The sequence below is a fragment of the Lotus japonicus genome, chromosome 3, assembly GCF_012489685.1.
Source record: "Lotus japonicus ecotype B-129 chromosome 3, LjGifu_v1.2".
NCBI classification, from domain to species: Eukaryota; Viridiplantae; Streptophyta; class Magnoliopsida; order Fabales; family Fabaceae; genus Lotus; species Lotus japonicus.
Window position 1 is genome coordinate 80522731 of NC_080043.1, and position 17607 is coordinate 80540337.

At 37.8% G+C, this 17607-nt stretch overlaps 1 protein-coding gene across 1 annotated transcript; it reads left to right on the forward strand.

Annotated features, from left to right (window-relative positions):
* The first annotated feature begins 12790 nt into the window (after positions 1–12790).
* Positions 12791–13968, forward strand: LOC130744813 (uncharacterized). The gene is made up of 2 exons (XM_057596964.1): positions 12791–13714; positions 13798–13968. The coding sequence occupies exons 1-2, from the start codon at positions 12791–12793 to the stop codon at positions 13966–13968; spliced, it is 1095 nt and encodes a 364-aa protein (XP_057452947.1).
* The last annotated feature ends 3639 nt before the right edge of the window (positions 13969–17607 follow it).

The window sequence follows — 17607 nt, forward strand, 5'->3', positions numbered from 1 at the left end:
GTATGGAGTATGATTATTTATTAGGACCATGGACATATACAATATCTCACAACAGACCCTAGGCTGCATTTACAAAAATGAAGAAAATCATACCATCAGATCAAAGTATTACCTTATGAGGAAGAAGAAAATTGTTTGAGGAGAGAAACAATGGAACGTTGTTAATGAGAATAGGGCAACGAAGCGACACAAAACAAGAGCGGTAGCGGCGCGGCAGGGACAGAGGCGGAGGCGCCTGCGGCGGAAGGGACAGAGGCGGCGACGGGGGCAAGGACGGCGAAGGCACGAGGTGCCGCAAGCTTTGAGAGAAGTAGCAGAGGTCGAGAGTCGAGAGAGGTAGCAGAGGTTGTGAAAGTGTGGAACTGGTAAGGGTTTGCAGTTACGGCTGCAATTTTACAAAATCAATAAGGAAAACAATACTTATATGTAAAAATCGAATAAACTGACCAAAAGCGTATTGCAGCCCAGTGGAAAGGACTCGTTCTATTCTGTGCGGTACCCCGGGTTCGAATCTCACAGGAAACATTTTTTGAACCCATTATTAAAGAAATCATCTAAAACTAATATTAATACTATAAATTGTAGAAATCTATCATATAAAGAATCGAGTCTAGTGGAAAGACTCTTATGATTTTTTAAGGGATACGGAACCTAAATTCAGGATTTAATATTTGCGTGACTATTTACAGCGGTTAGTCTGATAAACGCTGTAAATAGTGGTACCTATTTTTTTTATAGCGGTTCAGTATATTAACCGCTCTAAAAGCCTATTACCGCTCCGTGTTTTTGTTTTTACAGCGGCCTCTGAGTGAACCATTGTTAATAGGCAATGCTTTTACAGCGGTTCATTATTCAACCGCTATTAAAGCCAATAAACCGCTCCGTGTTTTTATTTTTACAGCGGCTGCCACGTGAACCGCTGTAATAAGGGCGCTTTAAAAACCCTTTTCTGGTGTAGTGTATTGATGCATGATTGTTTTGATAGTGTCCATGTATATCGTTGTCATAATTGTTGAATTATGCTGAGAATTTATGATTGTATAGACCGTGAACACAGAGTGCTTACAAGTATAAGCAAGTATGGTCCGACAAGAGGTCTGAACTACTAATGAGGATCGAGACTTTCCTGGAAGATTACATTAGATTTTGGAAAGGAAGAAAAGACGTCAAGTTTGAGAATAAAACTTCATAATGAAACTAAATTAAGTTATAACGTTTTTAAAATCCAAAGAGAATTTTTCAATAGAAGACTTAGGATTTTGAAATGAGTTTCGAAAACGGAAAATGACGACGTTCCGAGTCTTGGAAAAAAGTAGAGAACCTGAGTTGAGGACATCTGATGGGCCGTCATGACGGGATAAGTCACTAGGGTGCGGGAGGCATTCCTTGCTGCTGAAGCAAGTTTGTCAAGGACCAATGTTTACCTTAGGGTACCGTAGAGACAATGTTTACTATCTAGACACGTGTATCCTTGTGAGGATGTTCGTTGTTTGGCTAACCTTAGTGCGGTCGTGCATTCATTTGTCGGAAAAGTACCAAGAGTACTTTTGGGCATGGCGGGGGGGGGGGGGGATGGTCAACCGGGAGGGTTGGATCGACCTGTCATGTCAGGCATAGTAAAGGGAAATTGTCAATCGGGGGTTGGATCGATTTTGCTATGTCATTAGAGTAAGCGATACCCGAGCGGAAATGGTTAAACACAAGGCATGTGTTGGGACTGACTCAATGGTGCCCAGCCTAAGTGGCAATTTTGCTGCCTTTCCAGATGATCCTTTTGAGCATACTATACAGCTAACATAATGTGTTGTTGTTGTGCCAATTGTGGCTTCTGGTATGATACCATAACTAGAATGGATAACTTGCCATGATATATCTTGATATTGTTTATGTTTAGCAATGTTATTTATTATTAATATATGACGTCATGCTTAGTATAATACATTATGCTGGGAAGTTGACCCTTGCATGCCTTTTTGTATTGCTTGTGTTTGGGCGGACGATAAACTACCAGACAGTGACATGTGACGATGTGAGCAGATGCTACACTACATGAAGGGTGTCGTTACGTAACAATTGTTGCATATTCCTCACAATAAGTTACATTTTTTCACAGTATTACGATAAAGTACGAGAAATTGTTACCAAATGGAATATGTAATGTTGAAACATAAAACCGTCGGAAAATGTTGCGTAAAGTTAAGAAAATATTTTTTCGTGTATATACTACACTTTTAAATTGTTGAAAAAGTGAAAGATATATTGTAGTGTAAATTTAGTTGTATCTATAACGTGTAATAACTAAGACAAACTATAATTGACGTAAATTCAAGAGTTATGATTCATCTACGCCTCTCACATTTTTTCCATCTTTATTTTCTATTTATTTCTCTCGAATAATTATATATCCCCACCTCATTTTTTAGGTGTGGAGAGGTGGAAGAAGAGAGAAATATGAAAGAAAGGAAAAAGAAAATAAATATTTGATAGGTAACTTGATTGATAGACAATAATGATATATACACGCCTCACTTTCAAAACACTTCATTTCCACATATTTTTATTTCTATCTCTCTCCTCTTATCATTTATCACATCTCATACTTTATCTCTCATACTTTTCCTTTCCTTCCTATCTCTCTCTTCATTTCATCTCATTCCACCTCCAAGAGGTAGAGTTGTGTATGTATCATAACTCATCTCTCTTCTCTATCAATCAAATTATATATCACATTTTTACTTTCTTTCTCTCTTCTTTCTATCTCTCTCATTCTTCATCTCTTTTCACCTCATCATTTAGGTGTGAACAAAAGATTATTTAAAATTCAAATGTGGAATTGGCACCAATTATCATATGCCAAATCTCACCAAGGAAATAGGTGATCCAATTCATTTTGTTCAAGATATGAAAAGATGCCACGTTTTAAATGGCATATGATTCACATAGATTCTGCTGCTGGTAAAAGTAAATTTATAGTACATGTCGAACCAGGAGTAGGCGGAACAAATTAAAAAAGAAAATCTTTTGATTAAAACGTTCGCAAATCGTTTTATAAATGGAACTAATCGTGTATTGAATTCTTACAGCAGACAAATTCAAGAGCGAACATCATTAAGCTAATGAGGAATCCAGATAACAATGATGCAAAATGAAAAGAAAAGTAACCTTATTTTCTTGCACAATCTGATTATAACCTTTTGATTTGATTACACTTCGCACTAGCTACCTATACTAATCCCATGCCGTTAAGTTTTCCCTTTCATTCACGGAAGTATTCCATTCTCTAAGCACATACTCGTGTTTCTATTTGTTCATATCGTCCATTATTCTTTCTAACCTAATCATATGTATAACACTCTCACCGAACGACTTAATTTTTTCGTTGATGAAGTTTCACATCACAAAGACTTTGCATTCGGTAATAAATAGGTGATTGAAGCAGGATGATAAAATGGAAAATACATGTCCCAATATCTATGATCTCAAAGCATAAAGTTAATTTTATGTTGGTGAGCTAGTCAATTCTAATTCTAAAGGCAGTTTCTAGTTTACCCCAAGTTGCCACATTACTATGTCGGCAAGTTTATCGAGAACAATTTTAAAGTTGCTAGATTAACCTAATGATTACAAATATACAATCTTTTGGGGTATTTCTTTTCTATTAATTAATTAATTAATTACTTAGTTTAAAGCTATTGATTCTACTTGGGCTGTCAAGGGTGAACCAGCCCGAATCGGACCCGGCTAAACTGAGCCAATTTTCATAAAATCAGGCCGGTTGTCGAGTCACTCGGTTTAAAGAAACCGGTTTATGGTGGTTTGGTTCGGTTGGTTTCGGTTTGGGCTCAAAATCGACCAAAGTAGTTTAAAAAAAATAATAAACTACAACCCAGTTTGAGTGAGAAGAGAGAGGTATGGAAGAAAAAAAAACTGAAGTCGTTTTAAACATAAAACCTCACCAGCTTTCATCCAACATAAACAAGCCCTAGCCTCCAATACTCTTCCTTTCCCATCTTCAGCAAACCCTAGCTGCCACTCTCCATTAGTCTGCCCTGCCCAGTTCCCACCATGAGCGAACCCTAGCTGCCACCACCCCACCACCACCGCCACCATGTCTCTTCTCTTCCCCTCTCATAGATAACCTCTCAGCCATTCTCTTCTCTTCTCTTCTCTTCTCCTCGTTGTTGACATAGCCACCATTGATCTTCTCTTCTTCTCGTCACAATAGATCTCATGAGGCCGATGAAGGTATGAAAAACGGTAGAAAGGGGGGGTTTGAATAACGTTTTCAGTATAAAACTTCCACCTTAAAGATTTTGACAAATCTTTCGAGAACTTAAGTGCTAAAGATAAGAGATAGAAAAGCACACAAGGATTTTATCCTGGTTCACTTGATAAATCACTCAAGCTACTCCAGTCCACCCGTTAAGGTGATTTCTTCCTTCTTAGAATGAAGGCAATCCACTAATCAGGTAAGAGTTACAACTGCACTTGAAACCTACAAGTGACTAACAATTACACTGACTTAGCTCACACTAAGATTCACTCTCTTAGTCTTCTCTAGGATCCGATCAGCCTTGATCTCCTAAAGGAACTAAACAAACTGTTTATCAAAGAATTGTTTACAAGAAATTTGCTTCTAAAAAGCTAATAGTAAACTTAATGAATTTTAGATGAAAGAAAGCTTAGAAGAATTTAAGTTTATCTTGCGCGTATGTGAATGCTTCTAGCTGTTTCTTTCAGTCTTCAGCCTCTTTATATACTCCAAGGATTAGGGTTGAGCGTTGCATGGGAAATGCTACCGTTGGAGGGCAGTTCTGGAAAATCCAGCTTCTGTTGTGTCTGAGACTGTTAGGTAGGTCGTCAGGAAGGTACAGTTGCTTTTGTACTTGGATAGCGACGCGACCTTTAAACCTAGGAGACTTCTGATAAGGGGAATGCTTTCTATTGGAACTTGTGAAGCCGGTTGATCAGAGTCAGAGGGAAAGCACAGATCCTCTGACCATTGTATCTTCTGATTCTGAACTCAGAGGGAAGAACATGGCCTTCAGAGTTTCTTGCTTCTGGACATCAGAACTTCACTAATCAGCTTCTGGATCTTCAGAGTCTTCTACACCATCAGAACATCTGAACCTTCAGTGTTTCTTGGTTATCAGAACTTCTGGATCTTCAGAGCTTCTAGTGACTGAGTCCACATCAGAGTTTGTATAACTTCAGAACTTCTGAAGCTTTTCCACTGTTCATACTGAACATGGTGAATGCGAAAGCGTTGCTTGGGTCACTCTTTAAGCACAGTGCTTCTGATTTGTGTGAGATTGAATAGAGGTCAGAGCCTGTAAATAGCACACTCAGAAAAACACGTTAGAGTACCACAATTGTTCATATCAAAAGGTTAACTTGTAATCATCAAAACATAGAGTTGTACTACTAGATCAAAACTTTGATCTTACAGCCGAATCTGGAGTTATGCGACCCCTCCATCTATAGCAGCGTTCAAATCTGTCTCATGAAGGTCAAAGGTGCTTAATCTGCAAGTGTGAACCCTTCCATGCGATTTTTATGTTGATTTTCCTCTTCAATATGTTGAATTTAGGTCGCTTTGGCTTTATTTTGCTTATATTGTATTGTAATGCGAAATATTAATGAAAAATTCATGTGCTTCTTCTCTGTTCCCTCTGTTCTATACTCTCTTTTTTTTGTCCTCTCTACACTCGAAACCCGACAAGACCGAACACGAGAAATCCTACCATATTGGCTGGCGGTGGCGGTTCGAAACTTACAATATTGGCCTGAACCTGCCTGTTGGACACCCCTAGATTCTACGACATTGAGACTTATTTCTTGGAAATAAAAGTACTTATCTTTCAGGAGCTGCATGAGGGAGAAGGTTCGATCTGATATATTAAAAAAGGGGGTAAGGTATGAATGGCGGTGTGGTGATGGGCGGAAACATTTTTGTTATATGGACCTAATTAGATTTTTCTTTAAAATCATGAATTATGTAATGCTTAAAATCAAAATAATAATTTTCTCCCTTCGCCACCTCATTCATTCTCTTTTATCTCTATTCGCTTTCTATCATATCAAACAATTTATCAAATCTATTTCATTTCTCACATATTTGATATTTCTATCCACTCATCTTCTCTCTTCTCTACTATCTTCTCTATCTTTCATTTCTCTACCAAACTAAAGGGTATTGGTCTATTTGGTTGCAGTTTTAATTTTTTGTATTTAAAAACTGTTTTTAGAAATTATGTTTGACAATAGTTTTCAAGAAGAAAAAAAAAATTGTTCGACTAAAATGTTTTCTAAAATTACGTTTCTAATTTTTTTTTTCAGTTTTTAAAATAGAAAACAATTCTAAAAATTATAATCAAAATAATACACATTTAACTGCAAAAGACTAATGCCCGAATTTCATTTTTAACTGCAAAAGACTAATGCCTAAATTGTTTTTACGGTATACTGCAAAAGACTAATACTACTCACATTAGACTTTCTTGTATATCAAAATAGACCCTCTAATACACATTTGACCCTTGGCCATCATTGAAGAGTTTATTAAAATAAATCTCATGTCTCTCTTTAATATCTTGACCTATAATCAAAACTCTTTCATCAATTCTCATAGGATAGCTCAAGTGGTAGGAGCTGGGAGGACATATGAGTTGGGTAGGGAGGTACAGCGATCGATTCCTAGCGGGTGCAATTTATCTTTGTAATATACCAAAAAAAAAATTGGATTGAAACAGAAACCCTGTCTTATACCCATTCAGCTTTCAATCTACCCTCATAGTCCGCAATAATGACTAATGAGTCACAAGAATAGCTAAAGGGGAAACAAAGGGTAAATAGCCAACTTGGTCCCTGAATGTGTCCACCGCCTTCAACTTCGTCCCTAAACTTTCAAAATGACGCCCGTGGTCCTAAATGTGTCAAATCTCACTCATCAGTGGTCCTTAGGTTAAAAAAAGCTGACGTCGTTAACGGAAGTGTGACTTGAATTTATTTTTTTTGTCAAAGTTGAAGCTTATGTGGCATTTGACTGGTGAGAAAGTTTTAAAAACTTCAATTTAGTCCTTGAATCTGAAAAATATTCATTCTTTCCCCCCATCTTTCTCTACCTCTCCCCACCACCATCACCCTCTCTCCATCTCCATCTTCTTCATCCTTCTTTTTCTACTTTCCACCCTCATCTCCTCCCTCATGATATGTGGAGAATTTTTGTTTTTTCATTGACTCACTCACTGGAACATACCACATGATATGCACAGACAAAAGACAGTAGGCACAAAAAAAAGAATAAGAACGTCCTTGAGAGGAGAGGGAGAAAAGCAAAATGCAAAACTGAGGAGCTTCCATTGCATCTGAAAAACAGCAATGTTGTGACCGCAATAAGTTTTATTTTTTCTATCTTCACAGAGCATCCCTTTTCCTCCACTTCCACCTCCCATTTCTCAAGTCTTTGCTCTAAAACTTCCTTTATTTCTGTACTGCTATATCATCTTAAACCAAACCCCAATTTTCACAAGGTCACATGGATTCAAGAGTATTTACACCGAAGACTAAGATTAAATTTTGCAAATCTTTATTACCACCCAAATCTTGGGTGGGTTTGTGTGTGTGTGTGACGGTCAGATGTGGGTGGGTTTTTTGGTTTTGTGATTTTGGGTTGAACGATTTTGGTTTTTGGAAGGGAAAAAGAGTTGAGGTGAGGGAGAGCGTCAGAGAGCATGAGAGGGAGGGTGATGGTGGTGGTGAGAAGTAGAGGAAGATGGGGGATATAATATTTTTTTTTTTCAGATTCATGGACTAAATTGAAGCTTTTAAAACTTTCCCACCAGTCAAATGCCACACAAGCTTCAACTTTAACAAAAAAAAAAAAAATAGTCACATTTATGTTAACGACGTCAGCTTTTTTTAACCCAAGGACTGCTGATGAGGGAGATTTGGCACATCCAGGGGCCACGAGCGTCATTTTGAAAGTTTAGGGATGAAGTTGAAGGCGGTGGACACTTTCAGGGACCAAGTTGACTATTTTCCCGGGAAACAAAGAAAGCACGAAACACAAGAAGCATGCCCTTTTTTTCTTTAGCAGAATTTGATTTTTGGTCACTTCCTTTTTGCAGCCAAGAGAAAGTAAAAACATGTCTTTTTTTTATTAGCTTGATTAATATAGTTACTGTGAGTGATATGCTAGTAATAAACTACTCCCCCTATTACCCCCTATTAATTTTAAGAAAAAAATATTTTGTTTTTGGTATAATTTAACATTTGCTCCCTCCCTATCTTTTACCTATGTGCAATTTGCCTCCCACAGGTTTTAATAGAGCACATTTACTCCCTCATATTTCAATATGTGAAAATTAATCCCTTTCATTAGTGAGTACTTTAAAGGTTGACATGACTTGCTATTTGCACTCCTTGTTTCACGCACCCCTCTTATTAACAGATTAACTTAAAAAAATTGAAAATGTAAATGAATCACGTAGTTAAAACATTTCAACCCTAATCCCAAATTAGATTCGATCAACCAAAATTAGAAAGCTTCATCGTGTTCTTTGTACGATTACCCCCTTGAAGTATTTCGTGAATCTTTGAAGGCCAATGATCTATTCTTCAATGTGGTTCCCTTGCACGGTTCTTCGTGGAGATTCTCTTCAATTGCTGGTGGTCCCGGGCGTGGAGGTAGAGGACGACTAGGAGGAAGGGAATCATGTTCTAGCATTAAATTAGTTCTCATGTTGAATTTCAAAATTGTCCTTAACTACATCAAAAGATAAGTCTTTAGTAATGGAAAAAGTGGAAATTAAGTAGTAATATTATAACTAGTGTTACACATTTACATTTTCAAAGTTGAATAATGACAATATTGTAAAAAATAGATAATATAGTAAAAAGTTCAATATGATTTTTATAAAATGGATCAAGGTGAACCCCTCATTTAATTCTTATAGTAATGATCGGAGAGAGTAAAATATAAAAAAAATCACAAAAAAGTTTTCTTTTATCAGTAAAAGAACAAGTGCATTGAAAGTAAGTAAGGAGAGTACTTCAATCCCAATTACAAATGAGAAGCAAAAACTAGAAAAGAAGAAAAGAAAAAGGAAAAAACATGGATACCAGTGCACACACAAAAAAATATTCACAAAAAAAATAGAATTACACTTTCATTCAATATGCCACTCGTATGATAACAAAGAACTGGCACGCTACAAGAAAATTGCAGATTCATAAGCAACCTCGTGGTGGGTTCTAGTTACCACCGTCACTTATTGGCTCATTAAAATTCAATGTGGACGAGACTTTTAAAGGCAATATGGGACCAAGTGGTATGTTAAGAAACAACGAAGGGTTGGTACTGGACTACTTCTCTAAATCGTTGTGAATATGTTGGGCATATTTTTTTTAAAAATAAAAAGGTAATTTGATTAATAAAGAATCATTCATGTGAATAACACCCACATCAATATGTTTTGCATATAAGTGGGTGGTTCTAACAATATTAAGGCTCGTTTGGTATGTCGTATTAGACATGATTGTATAAGTTTATACAATACATTATGGACTTATCCATTGTTTGGTGCTAACATTGTATTGTATAAGCTTATCCATCAACCCACCCTTATACATCAAAATGATGTATTATTTCATCCATCATGTAGGTGATGAATAAAGCTGATAAGATTTGACGTATAAGCCACCATCACCATCACTCTCCGCTGCTTCCACCATTCGCGCCCTCCACCACCACTACCATGATTGCCATTATCATCCACCACCACCACTAACACCACCACCCTACGACCACCACAACTACCGCCCTCCACCACCACCGACACCACCACCACCACCTTATCACCACCACGACCACTGTCCTCCACCACCACCACCCTCCACCGGTGACACCACCATTATCCATCCTCCACCACCACCACCATCACCACCACCTTCCATCGTCGCCACCACCAACAGCACCACCACCAGCACCACCACCCTATTGCCACCAAAAAGACCATTCTCCACCACCACCACCACCGCCATACCACCACCAACATCCTACTGCTACCACAACCAATGTCCTCCTCCACGACCACTACCATCACAACCACTGCCCTACTGTCGCCACCACCACCACGTCGCCAACACCACCACGACCATCGTTGCAACCATCGACACCAACACCCCAACCACTGCGCTACTGCTGACACCACCACCGAAACCACCTTCAACATCCTACCGCCATCACCATCCTCCACCACCAGTACTGCTACCACTATATATACTCGCAACCACCACCCTCCACTATCACCACCTTCTCCACTACCACCACCACCACCACCACCGCCGCCACTCTCCACCACCACTATCACCACTAAATTATACAGGGAAATTATTATTCAGATCCCCTCCCCCCACATCTTTTCATGCCCCTCATAATGTGTGAATTGTAAAAGATGCCCTTAATGAAAAAACAAATCAAAATACCACTCCCTCCCTCCCCACCTTCTTTCTCTTGGTTTCTTCTAACCCCCCACCCCCCCAATATAAACTTCCAAACCCATACCCATTATAGAAACCTCCAAACCCATCAACCTCTCCTCAGCTCCCACCGCCGGCCAGCACCACAGACACATCGTCTTCATCGTCGCCGTTCGCCAACACTGACGTCTTCGTCGTCACCGTCCGTCGTCGTCTCCTCTCTGCTACTGTTCGCCGTCGTCTGTAAAGGTAACTGCTGCATTTCCCGATTCAGATTTGTCGTATCTTAAACGTGCGTTACAAACGCTCGTTACAAGTGCGTTTGTAACGCTCTTGTTGAGTGCGTCATAAACACTCTCATTAAGAGTGTCTCCAACGCAGTTTGTAACTGCGCATTGCCGTTGATTTTTTGTTTTTTTTTTGTATTGACGCACCATCAAACAACGTCTACGTCGCACGCTTATAGTGCGACGTGGACGCATGTTCATAGTGCGATTATTTACAGTTCAGAACCAGTAAGACGTTTGTGTATCTGTTCATTTCAGAATGAGTTTCCCTTAATCATATGAAGTAGATATGCCTGGAGAAAAGGAACCTAAAAACAAAGTGGAAGAAAGACAGTTAGCCAACGTAAATGTCAGCGATGATGTGCCAATTTTCGCGGACTACATAGAGCAATTTACCACGGACACGGTATTTTCATATACCTTCACTAATGTGTATAGTTGAATTGTCCTGAATTTATATGTGATACCTATATGTTTGAATGTATGCATTTTTTTGCTACTCGGGATGAGCTTATGGATTGGGTTAAAGCTGTAGGAAAGCAATTAGGCTTTGCTACTCGGGATGGGTCGTGGGAGTAAAAATAGACAGTTGGTTATATTGGGGTGCGAGATGGGTAGCAAGTACAGATCTTACAAGCCTGAGTTGAAGTGGAAGGGGACAAGAACCAAGAAATGTGATTGTCCGTTCAGACTCAAGGTGAGACGCACATCAGAAGATGGTTTGTGGAGGTTGACTGTTGTATGTGGAGACCACAACCATAAGCCAGCTGAGAATCTGCATGGCCATGCCTATGTCGGTCGCCTTACAAGTGAAGAAAAAGGATATGGTGGTTAAAATGGTTGACAACAAAGTCAAGCCATGTAACATGCTGCTGGCATTGAAGAGTGTCAACCCTCAAAATCTGACTTCCACACGACAAGTGTACAATGAGCGGATGGCACACATGAGAGCCAAGAGGGGAACGTTGACAGAGATCCATCACTTGATGAGGTTGTTGGAGGAAGACAGGTACACACACTGTTCTAGATCTAAAGAGGGTTCCACTGTGATCCGCTCCTTATTTTGGGCACATCCAGTTTCCATCCAGTTGTTCAACCAATTTCCTACTGTTGTCTTGCTTGATAGCACATACAAGACAAACAAGTATAGGATACCGCTCTTGGAGATGGTTGGTATGACTTCCGTTGGATTCACATACACCATCGAGTTTGGCTACATGTGCAATGAGCGTGAACCTGAAGTTACATGGGCGCTTCAAAAGCTGAGGGGGTTGATACTTATAGAGGACATGCCTAAAGTCATCATTACTATCAGAGATCAAGCTTTGATGAACGCAGTTGAATCTACATTCCCTACAACTACTCACTTACTATGCCAATTCCATATTTCTAAGTGCGTGAAGGTAAAGTGCGAGCTTACTATCCTACTGAAGGAGAAGTGGGATGATGTCGGGGATGCATGGAATAAAGTCATGAATTTTGAATAGTAGAGGATTTTATTGCTAGTATGAACTTCTTCCGTGCGCTAACTGGAGAGAACTCTGAGTTCATGCAATACGTGAATGATACTTGGTTGCCGGTTAAGTATAAGTTTGTGAAGTATGCTATTGACCGTTATATGCACAAGGGTAACGCAACTACAAACAGGTACATTCTTATACACTGATTTTTCATTTCCTATTATTCATTAAGTACGTATTAATGTTATTCTTTTACATAGGGTGGAAGGTGCACATGCAAAACTCAAAGCGTGCATCAAAGATAGCAAAAGTGACATGTGTGCGACTTGGACGGCTATACATAGGTGCACACTTCTCCATCATACAAAGATCAATGCTGCTTTTCAGGCAAGTATATTCATCAGGGAGCAGACATTCAAGGAGAAGTTGTATGATAACTTGTGTGGTCTAATGTCAAGATATGCATTTATCCTGATCGCAAAGTAGCAAGCGCGTGTGGGAAAATGCGATTGTGCTATCAGGAGGACGCACGACCTCCCTTGTTCATGTCAGCTTGCGATCATGGATTCTATTCCATTGACGGCAGTTGACCAACATTGGAGGATGCTTACAACAACAGCTACACCTGATGAATCTCAACCTGTTATGAGATTGAGCATTGCAACAAAGTTGGAGGTCTTTGCGAAGATGTTTGAAGAGGCTAATGTTCCGATGAGACAAGCTATCAAAGAGAGGCTTCGGGAGATTGCATACCCAAATCAGACTTCTTTGTGTCCTCCTCCAAACAAATTGCCTACAAAGGGCCGGCCTGGTGAATTTAAGGGTTCAACTAGACGTCTTCCTTCAAAGTGGGAGAATGTTGATAATCTAGTAAAGTCACTACAAGCTAGCAACTCACCTGGGCTTCCTAGCAGTAAGGTCACTAAGGTGCCTAAAATTCGCTCAACAAAGTGGAAGAGCTTAACACCGAAACAATCAGCACCAAAGAAGAAAGGCAAGAGGATGGCAATCAAGTTACCTGGGCTCCCCCCACAGTCCCCTAAACCCAAAGTTTACTCAACCAACTACATTCATGAGGTGTCTGAATTCCTCCGTGAACATGTAATTGACATTGTGAATTGTGGATATAGATGCATTGCTTCTTTGATGGGCAAGGGGGAAAATAACTGGCATGAAGTTCGGCACGAAATGATAAGGGAGCTTACATCACGCAAGACAATTTACCTTGATTTGTATACCACAAACAAACATTACGATCAGGTACTGCAAGCCTTGCATCTTGCTCCGAGGGAGATTGCAACAATGGACAAGTGGTTAAACATGCCTGATATGGGTCACATTGTTGCTACATTGTACCAAATTATGTTTGTGACCTTGTCAGCTAAGGGGTGCTCCACCTACCTTCCTCTCACCGGTCCAGTGCCACATCCGTTAGAGCACCAGATTGTATGTTTGTTCCTTGTCAACAACAACCATTGGGTGAAGGTACTTTTCATTATTATATTTAGTATACATTCACATTACATAACATTATAAGGTAATTAACAATATAAATCACCATTTTATAGGCGCATATATCAAGTGACTTTCCTTTGCCGGTGATTAATCCACAATGGCGCTATCATTGTACCGTTGAAGCTCGTGGTTGGGAGCGACCATACCTGGATCGCATGACCAGATTTGTGGAGAACATACCTGGATGGCAGAGCGATGAAATCATAGATCTCGTTGATGACTAGTTTATTTATGTTGTAATGTTGTAATAGTGGATTTGCAAATTGCAGTCGTTGTTGTAGTGTAACAATGTAACATTATTATAAGAATGTAAGATTGCCATTATGTGTTTCATTTCCTGCAACATTGTCATTATCTATTTTTGTTTTGAGGTTGTGTGTGTGTTTCTGTTTTAGTTTCTGTTTCTGTTACTGTCTGTCAAGTTTCTGTCATATGTCGCCAGGGCCGTCTCAACCAATATTGAGGCCTAAAGCGAACTCTAAGAATTGGACTTTTATAAAATTAATTTTTTTATATAAATAATTTAAATAAAATTTATTTTTCGGGCTTTTTGAGATGCAAAATCGTTTAGTAAATTATCATAATTGATTTCTTTTAAAACTTCTTTTTCAATAGAGAAATAATTGGAGAGAATAAAAGAAGAAGAATTTAGAGAGACCAAATAAAAAGTCACACTTTTCCTCTGCTTTTTATCAATTCAAAATACACAATAAATTGAATTTAATTAAAAATAAATGTTGCACTTAAAAGATCCATTCTTTTAGGCACTCAATATGTTATTTAATTAGTCTATTCTTGGATAATTTCCTTTAAAATATATACTAGTTTAAGATAAACAAAAAATTTGGGGCCTAAAATATTTTGGGGTCTAAAGCAAGGTCTTTATTGGCCTAGAGGTTGAGACGACCCTGTATGTCGCGTATTGAAAGTGCGTCTCAACCGCACTTTGACCATGTGTTACAGACGCAATCATAACGTGCGATAAAACCTTATGGTATTAATTTATTGCATCTTCTACGAGCATCAACGACGCTTGTTCATGGTGCGTCTTCATCGCCCTTGAAAAAGTAAGACAACACGTTGTCCTAAAGTACGTTCGAAAGAGGTATTTTTGAGAATCTAGTATTTCTTTGGGTCTGAATAGATGTAGGAGGGTCTGATTAACTATTCTCATTATACAGTGCATGACCAAACGTTGTATAATATTAAAATTTTATCAGGTCTTATCCTATTAGACCTAATACAATCAAGTCTTATACTATCTGCAGGTTTTATATTATACATCATACTAAACGGACCCCGTCAAGCTCAAATTATGCAAAGAATTTCACTATAAGAATGTTTTTATTGAGAGCTATTAGCCTGTTATAAGTTAGCAGTTGGTTGGGTAAATCAGATTAAGTATATACCCTGAAATTACTGAACTCATTTAATCAACTCTCGTTGTGAATTCAACGGTATGGGTGTGTTGCACATCTGCAGGGTAAAAAAAGGCAAAATCAACTTATGCTAACATTGTGTAATTTTATTTGGATGTATTTCTTAAATGAGAGGCATGTTCTCATTATCTTTTTAATTTAATAATCAGTTTTAGTTTCTGGTGTTTAAAAAACTTATTTGCTTCTTTTGTAAAAAAAAATGTTTCTCTTTACGCGACCTGGTTCTTTATTTTATATATATATTTAAATAGAGAGACTCTGTTGAATCTGTACTTTTTAGCAGATGTATTGAGACTGCAAAGTATACATGTCATGTCAAAATAAGAAGGTTATTATATCAAGTTATCAACAGAAAAAATACACTATTGAAGATTGAAAAAAATAATAAAAAAACTATTATCAGGAGTTAAGGAGTTGTAGAGGGTAGGGGAACAAAGATTAGGGATAAGTCTGGTGATGATTGGGTCGTTGTCAAATGACCGGAAAGGCTCCTCCTTGTAGTGTGGTTGGTGACATGGCCTTAAATTCCGCTGCTAATTCAATTGTTAATTTATTGCATGCTTACCTTTCTTCTCATTGTTCTTCTGAAAAATTTAAGATCAAACCACTTGGCCTTTGTCGTTAAGCGAGTTCTCAAAAATTAATGGGTCCTGTTATTATTTCAGTGTTCTAATAATGGAATTGTGAGTGTTTACTAAATCCGCTCTCTTTAACATTAATACCTATTTTCATTATTAATTATTCAGAAATACGGGTATTTTTTTTTTTTGTCTTTTGACCACAAGTCTTCACGGGAAAATGAGTCTCACGTGACTAATCTAACTCGGTATACCTTAGTTTGTTTTTTTATAAGTCTCGGATACGGTAGTGATGTTCTTGACAACAAATATATTATTTTTTACCTCAGAAGAGTCGAACCCGGATCAGGAGCCTAGACAAAATCCCTTAAGGAAATGACCATTCAATACTTGTGCCAACCCTTGTGGTTAATTATTTAGAAATACTCCTTTAAAATATTATTTATTGACTTTATAAAAAATGCAACTAATTTTTGTTGACTTTTAATTTATCCTTTAAAATATATTTTATATCTCATTATATATTCTTCTCATAAGGAAATTATTTAGAAAAATATTAATTGATATTATCTCATTATTTATTCTTCTCATAAGCTTGATAAAGAAAATGAATCACATTAGAATGGAGAAACTTTTAGACGCGACATGAGATGCATTCCTATAAAGCTAAAATGAATTGTATGAGTACATGAGGAATGCATGTGTTTAAATAAAATAATTTAATTTAAAAGAAGAGGGAAATATAATTGCATAACTATATATGTTTGGTTTTTGTTTGAAAACCATTCGAGAATTCGTGTAAACAACCCAAGTGAAAATCAAACATATGCACTAGATACTACTCCAGGTGGGATTCTTTGTAAAAAAAATTGATTACCCACACTTCATTTCCTCCTGATTAATTTTATTTTTATCTTTCTTCTCATTTCTATTATATCACATATCAAATCTTTTATATATATGTATATGTATGTATGTTCAATATCTCTCCTGGTGGTGTATCTTTAAGAGAATTGTATCCTTGGGGCGCTTAGCTAGACTCTATTTTAACCTTCCCATCCACAATATCACAAAAAATTTATACTACACCTGCAATATATGCTCTGTAGTCTGTATGACTGATTAATTAAAGAAAGAAAATTTGGATGCAGATAACGATATGGATTGCAAATATCAGCCGCACGCGCCCCTGGTGGTAATTAATGATCATGCAATTAATAGATTCACCAAAAACTTTAATAGAACCATGTGTAAATTCCATTTTCCTTTTCCTTAATTAGCCTGGCAGGGGAAATTTTCATCAGCATCAGATAATAACACATTAATGTGAAAGAGATCGAGAAAGAGAAACAGAAAGCAAGTGGACCAAAATCCAAACGAGACGCTTACGTTTGATCATAATTTGAAAAACTGAGCCCTAACAAGGCAAAAAAAATGAAAAAGGAAGTTATCTATGTGCCGTAGCGTCAAGCGTGCACCATAGTTGAAGAAGAAGCACTCTTGTACTTATTGGAGTATGTTGGGCATTTTCTGCATGAATTTGAAGTACGGCTAATGGAAACAAATTAACTAACAACAAGACCCATTTTTATTTCAAAAATAAATTTGTTCTTTAGCTTACAAGAGTCAATTTGTACGTAGCTGTTAAAAAATGTCACAACTTATAATTGTAATGATTTCTAGTGTATGAAGTCTGACACTATTATGCGTACATGAATAAACATGATTAGAAAATGTCACTTTCTTTTTACCTTGATTAGTGACGAAATCAAGATGCAAAGCTTACGTAATAATGAACAAGCCCTTTAAGATTCCCATTTGACTTGCCTAAAGCTGATGAGGCTTT

Bases quoted from the DNA above. Each gene is read 5' to 3' on its own strand.
- LOC130744813 (XM_057596964.1), top strand. From the start codon at position 12,791: ATGGATTCTATTCCATTGACGGCAGTTGACCAACATTGGAGGATGCTT. The intron at 13,715-13,797 runs GTACTTTTCATT...ACCATTTTATAG, and splicing joins ACAACAACCATTGGGTGAAG to GCGCATATATCAAGTGACTT.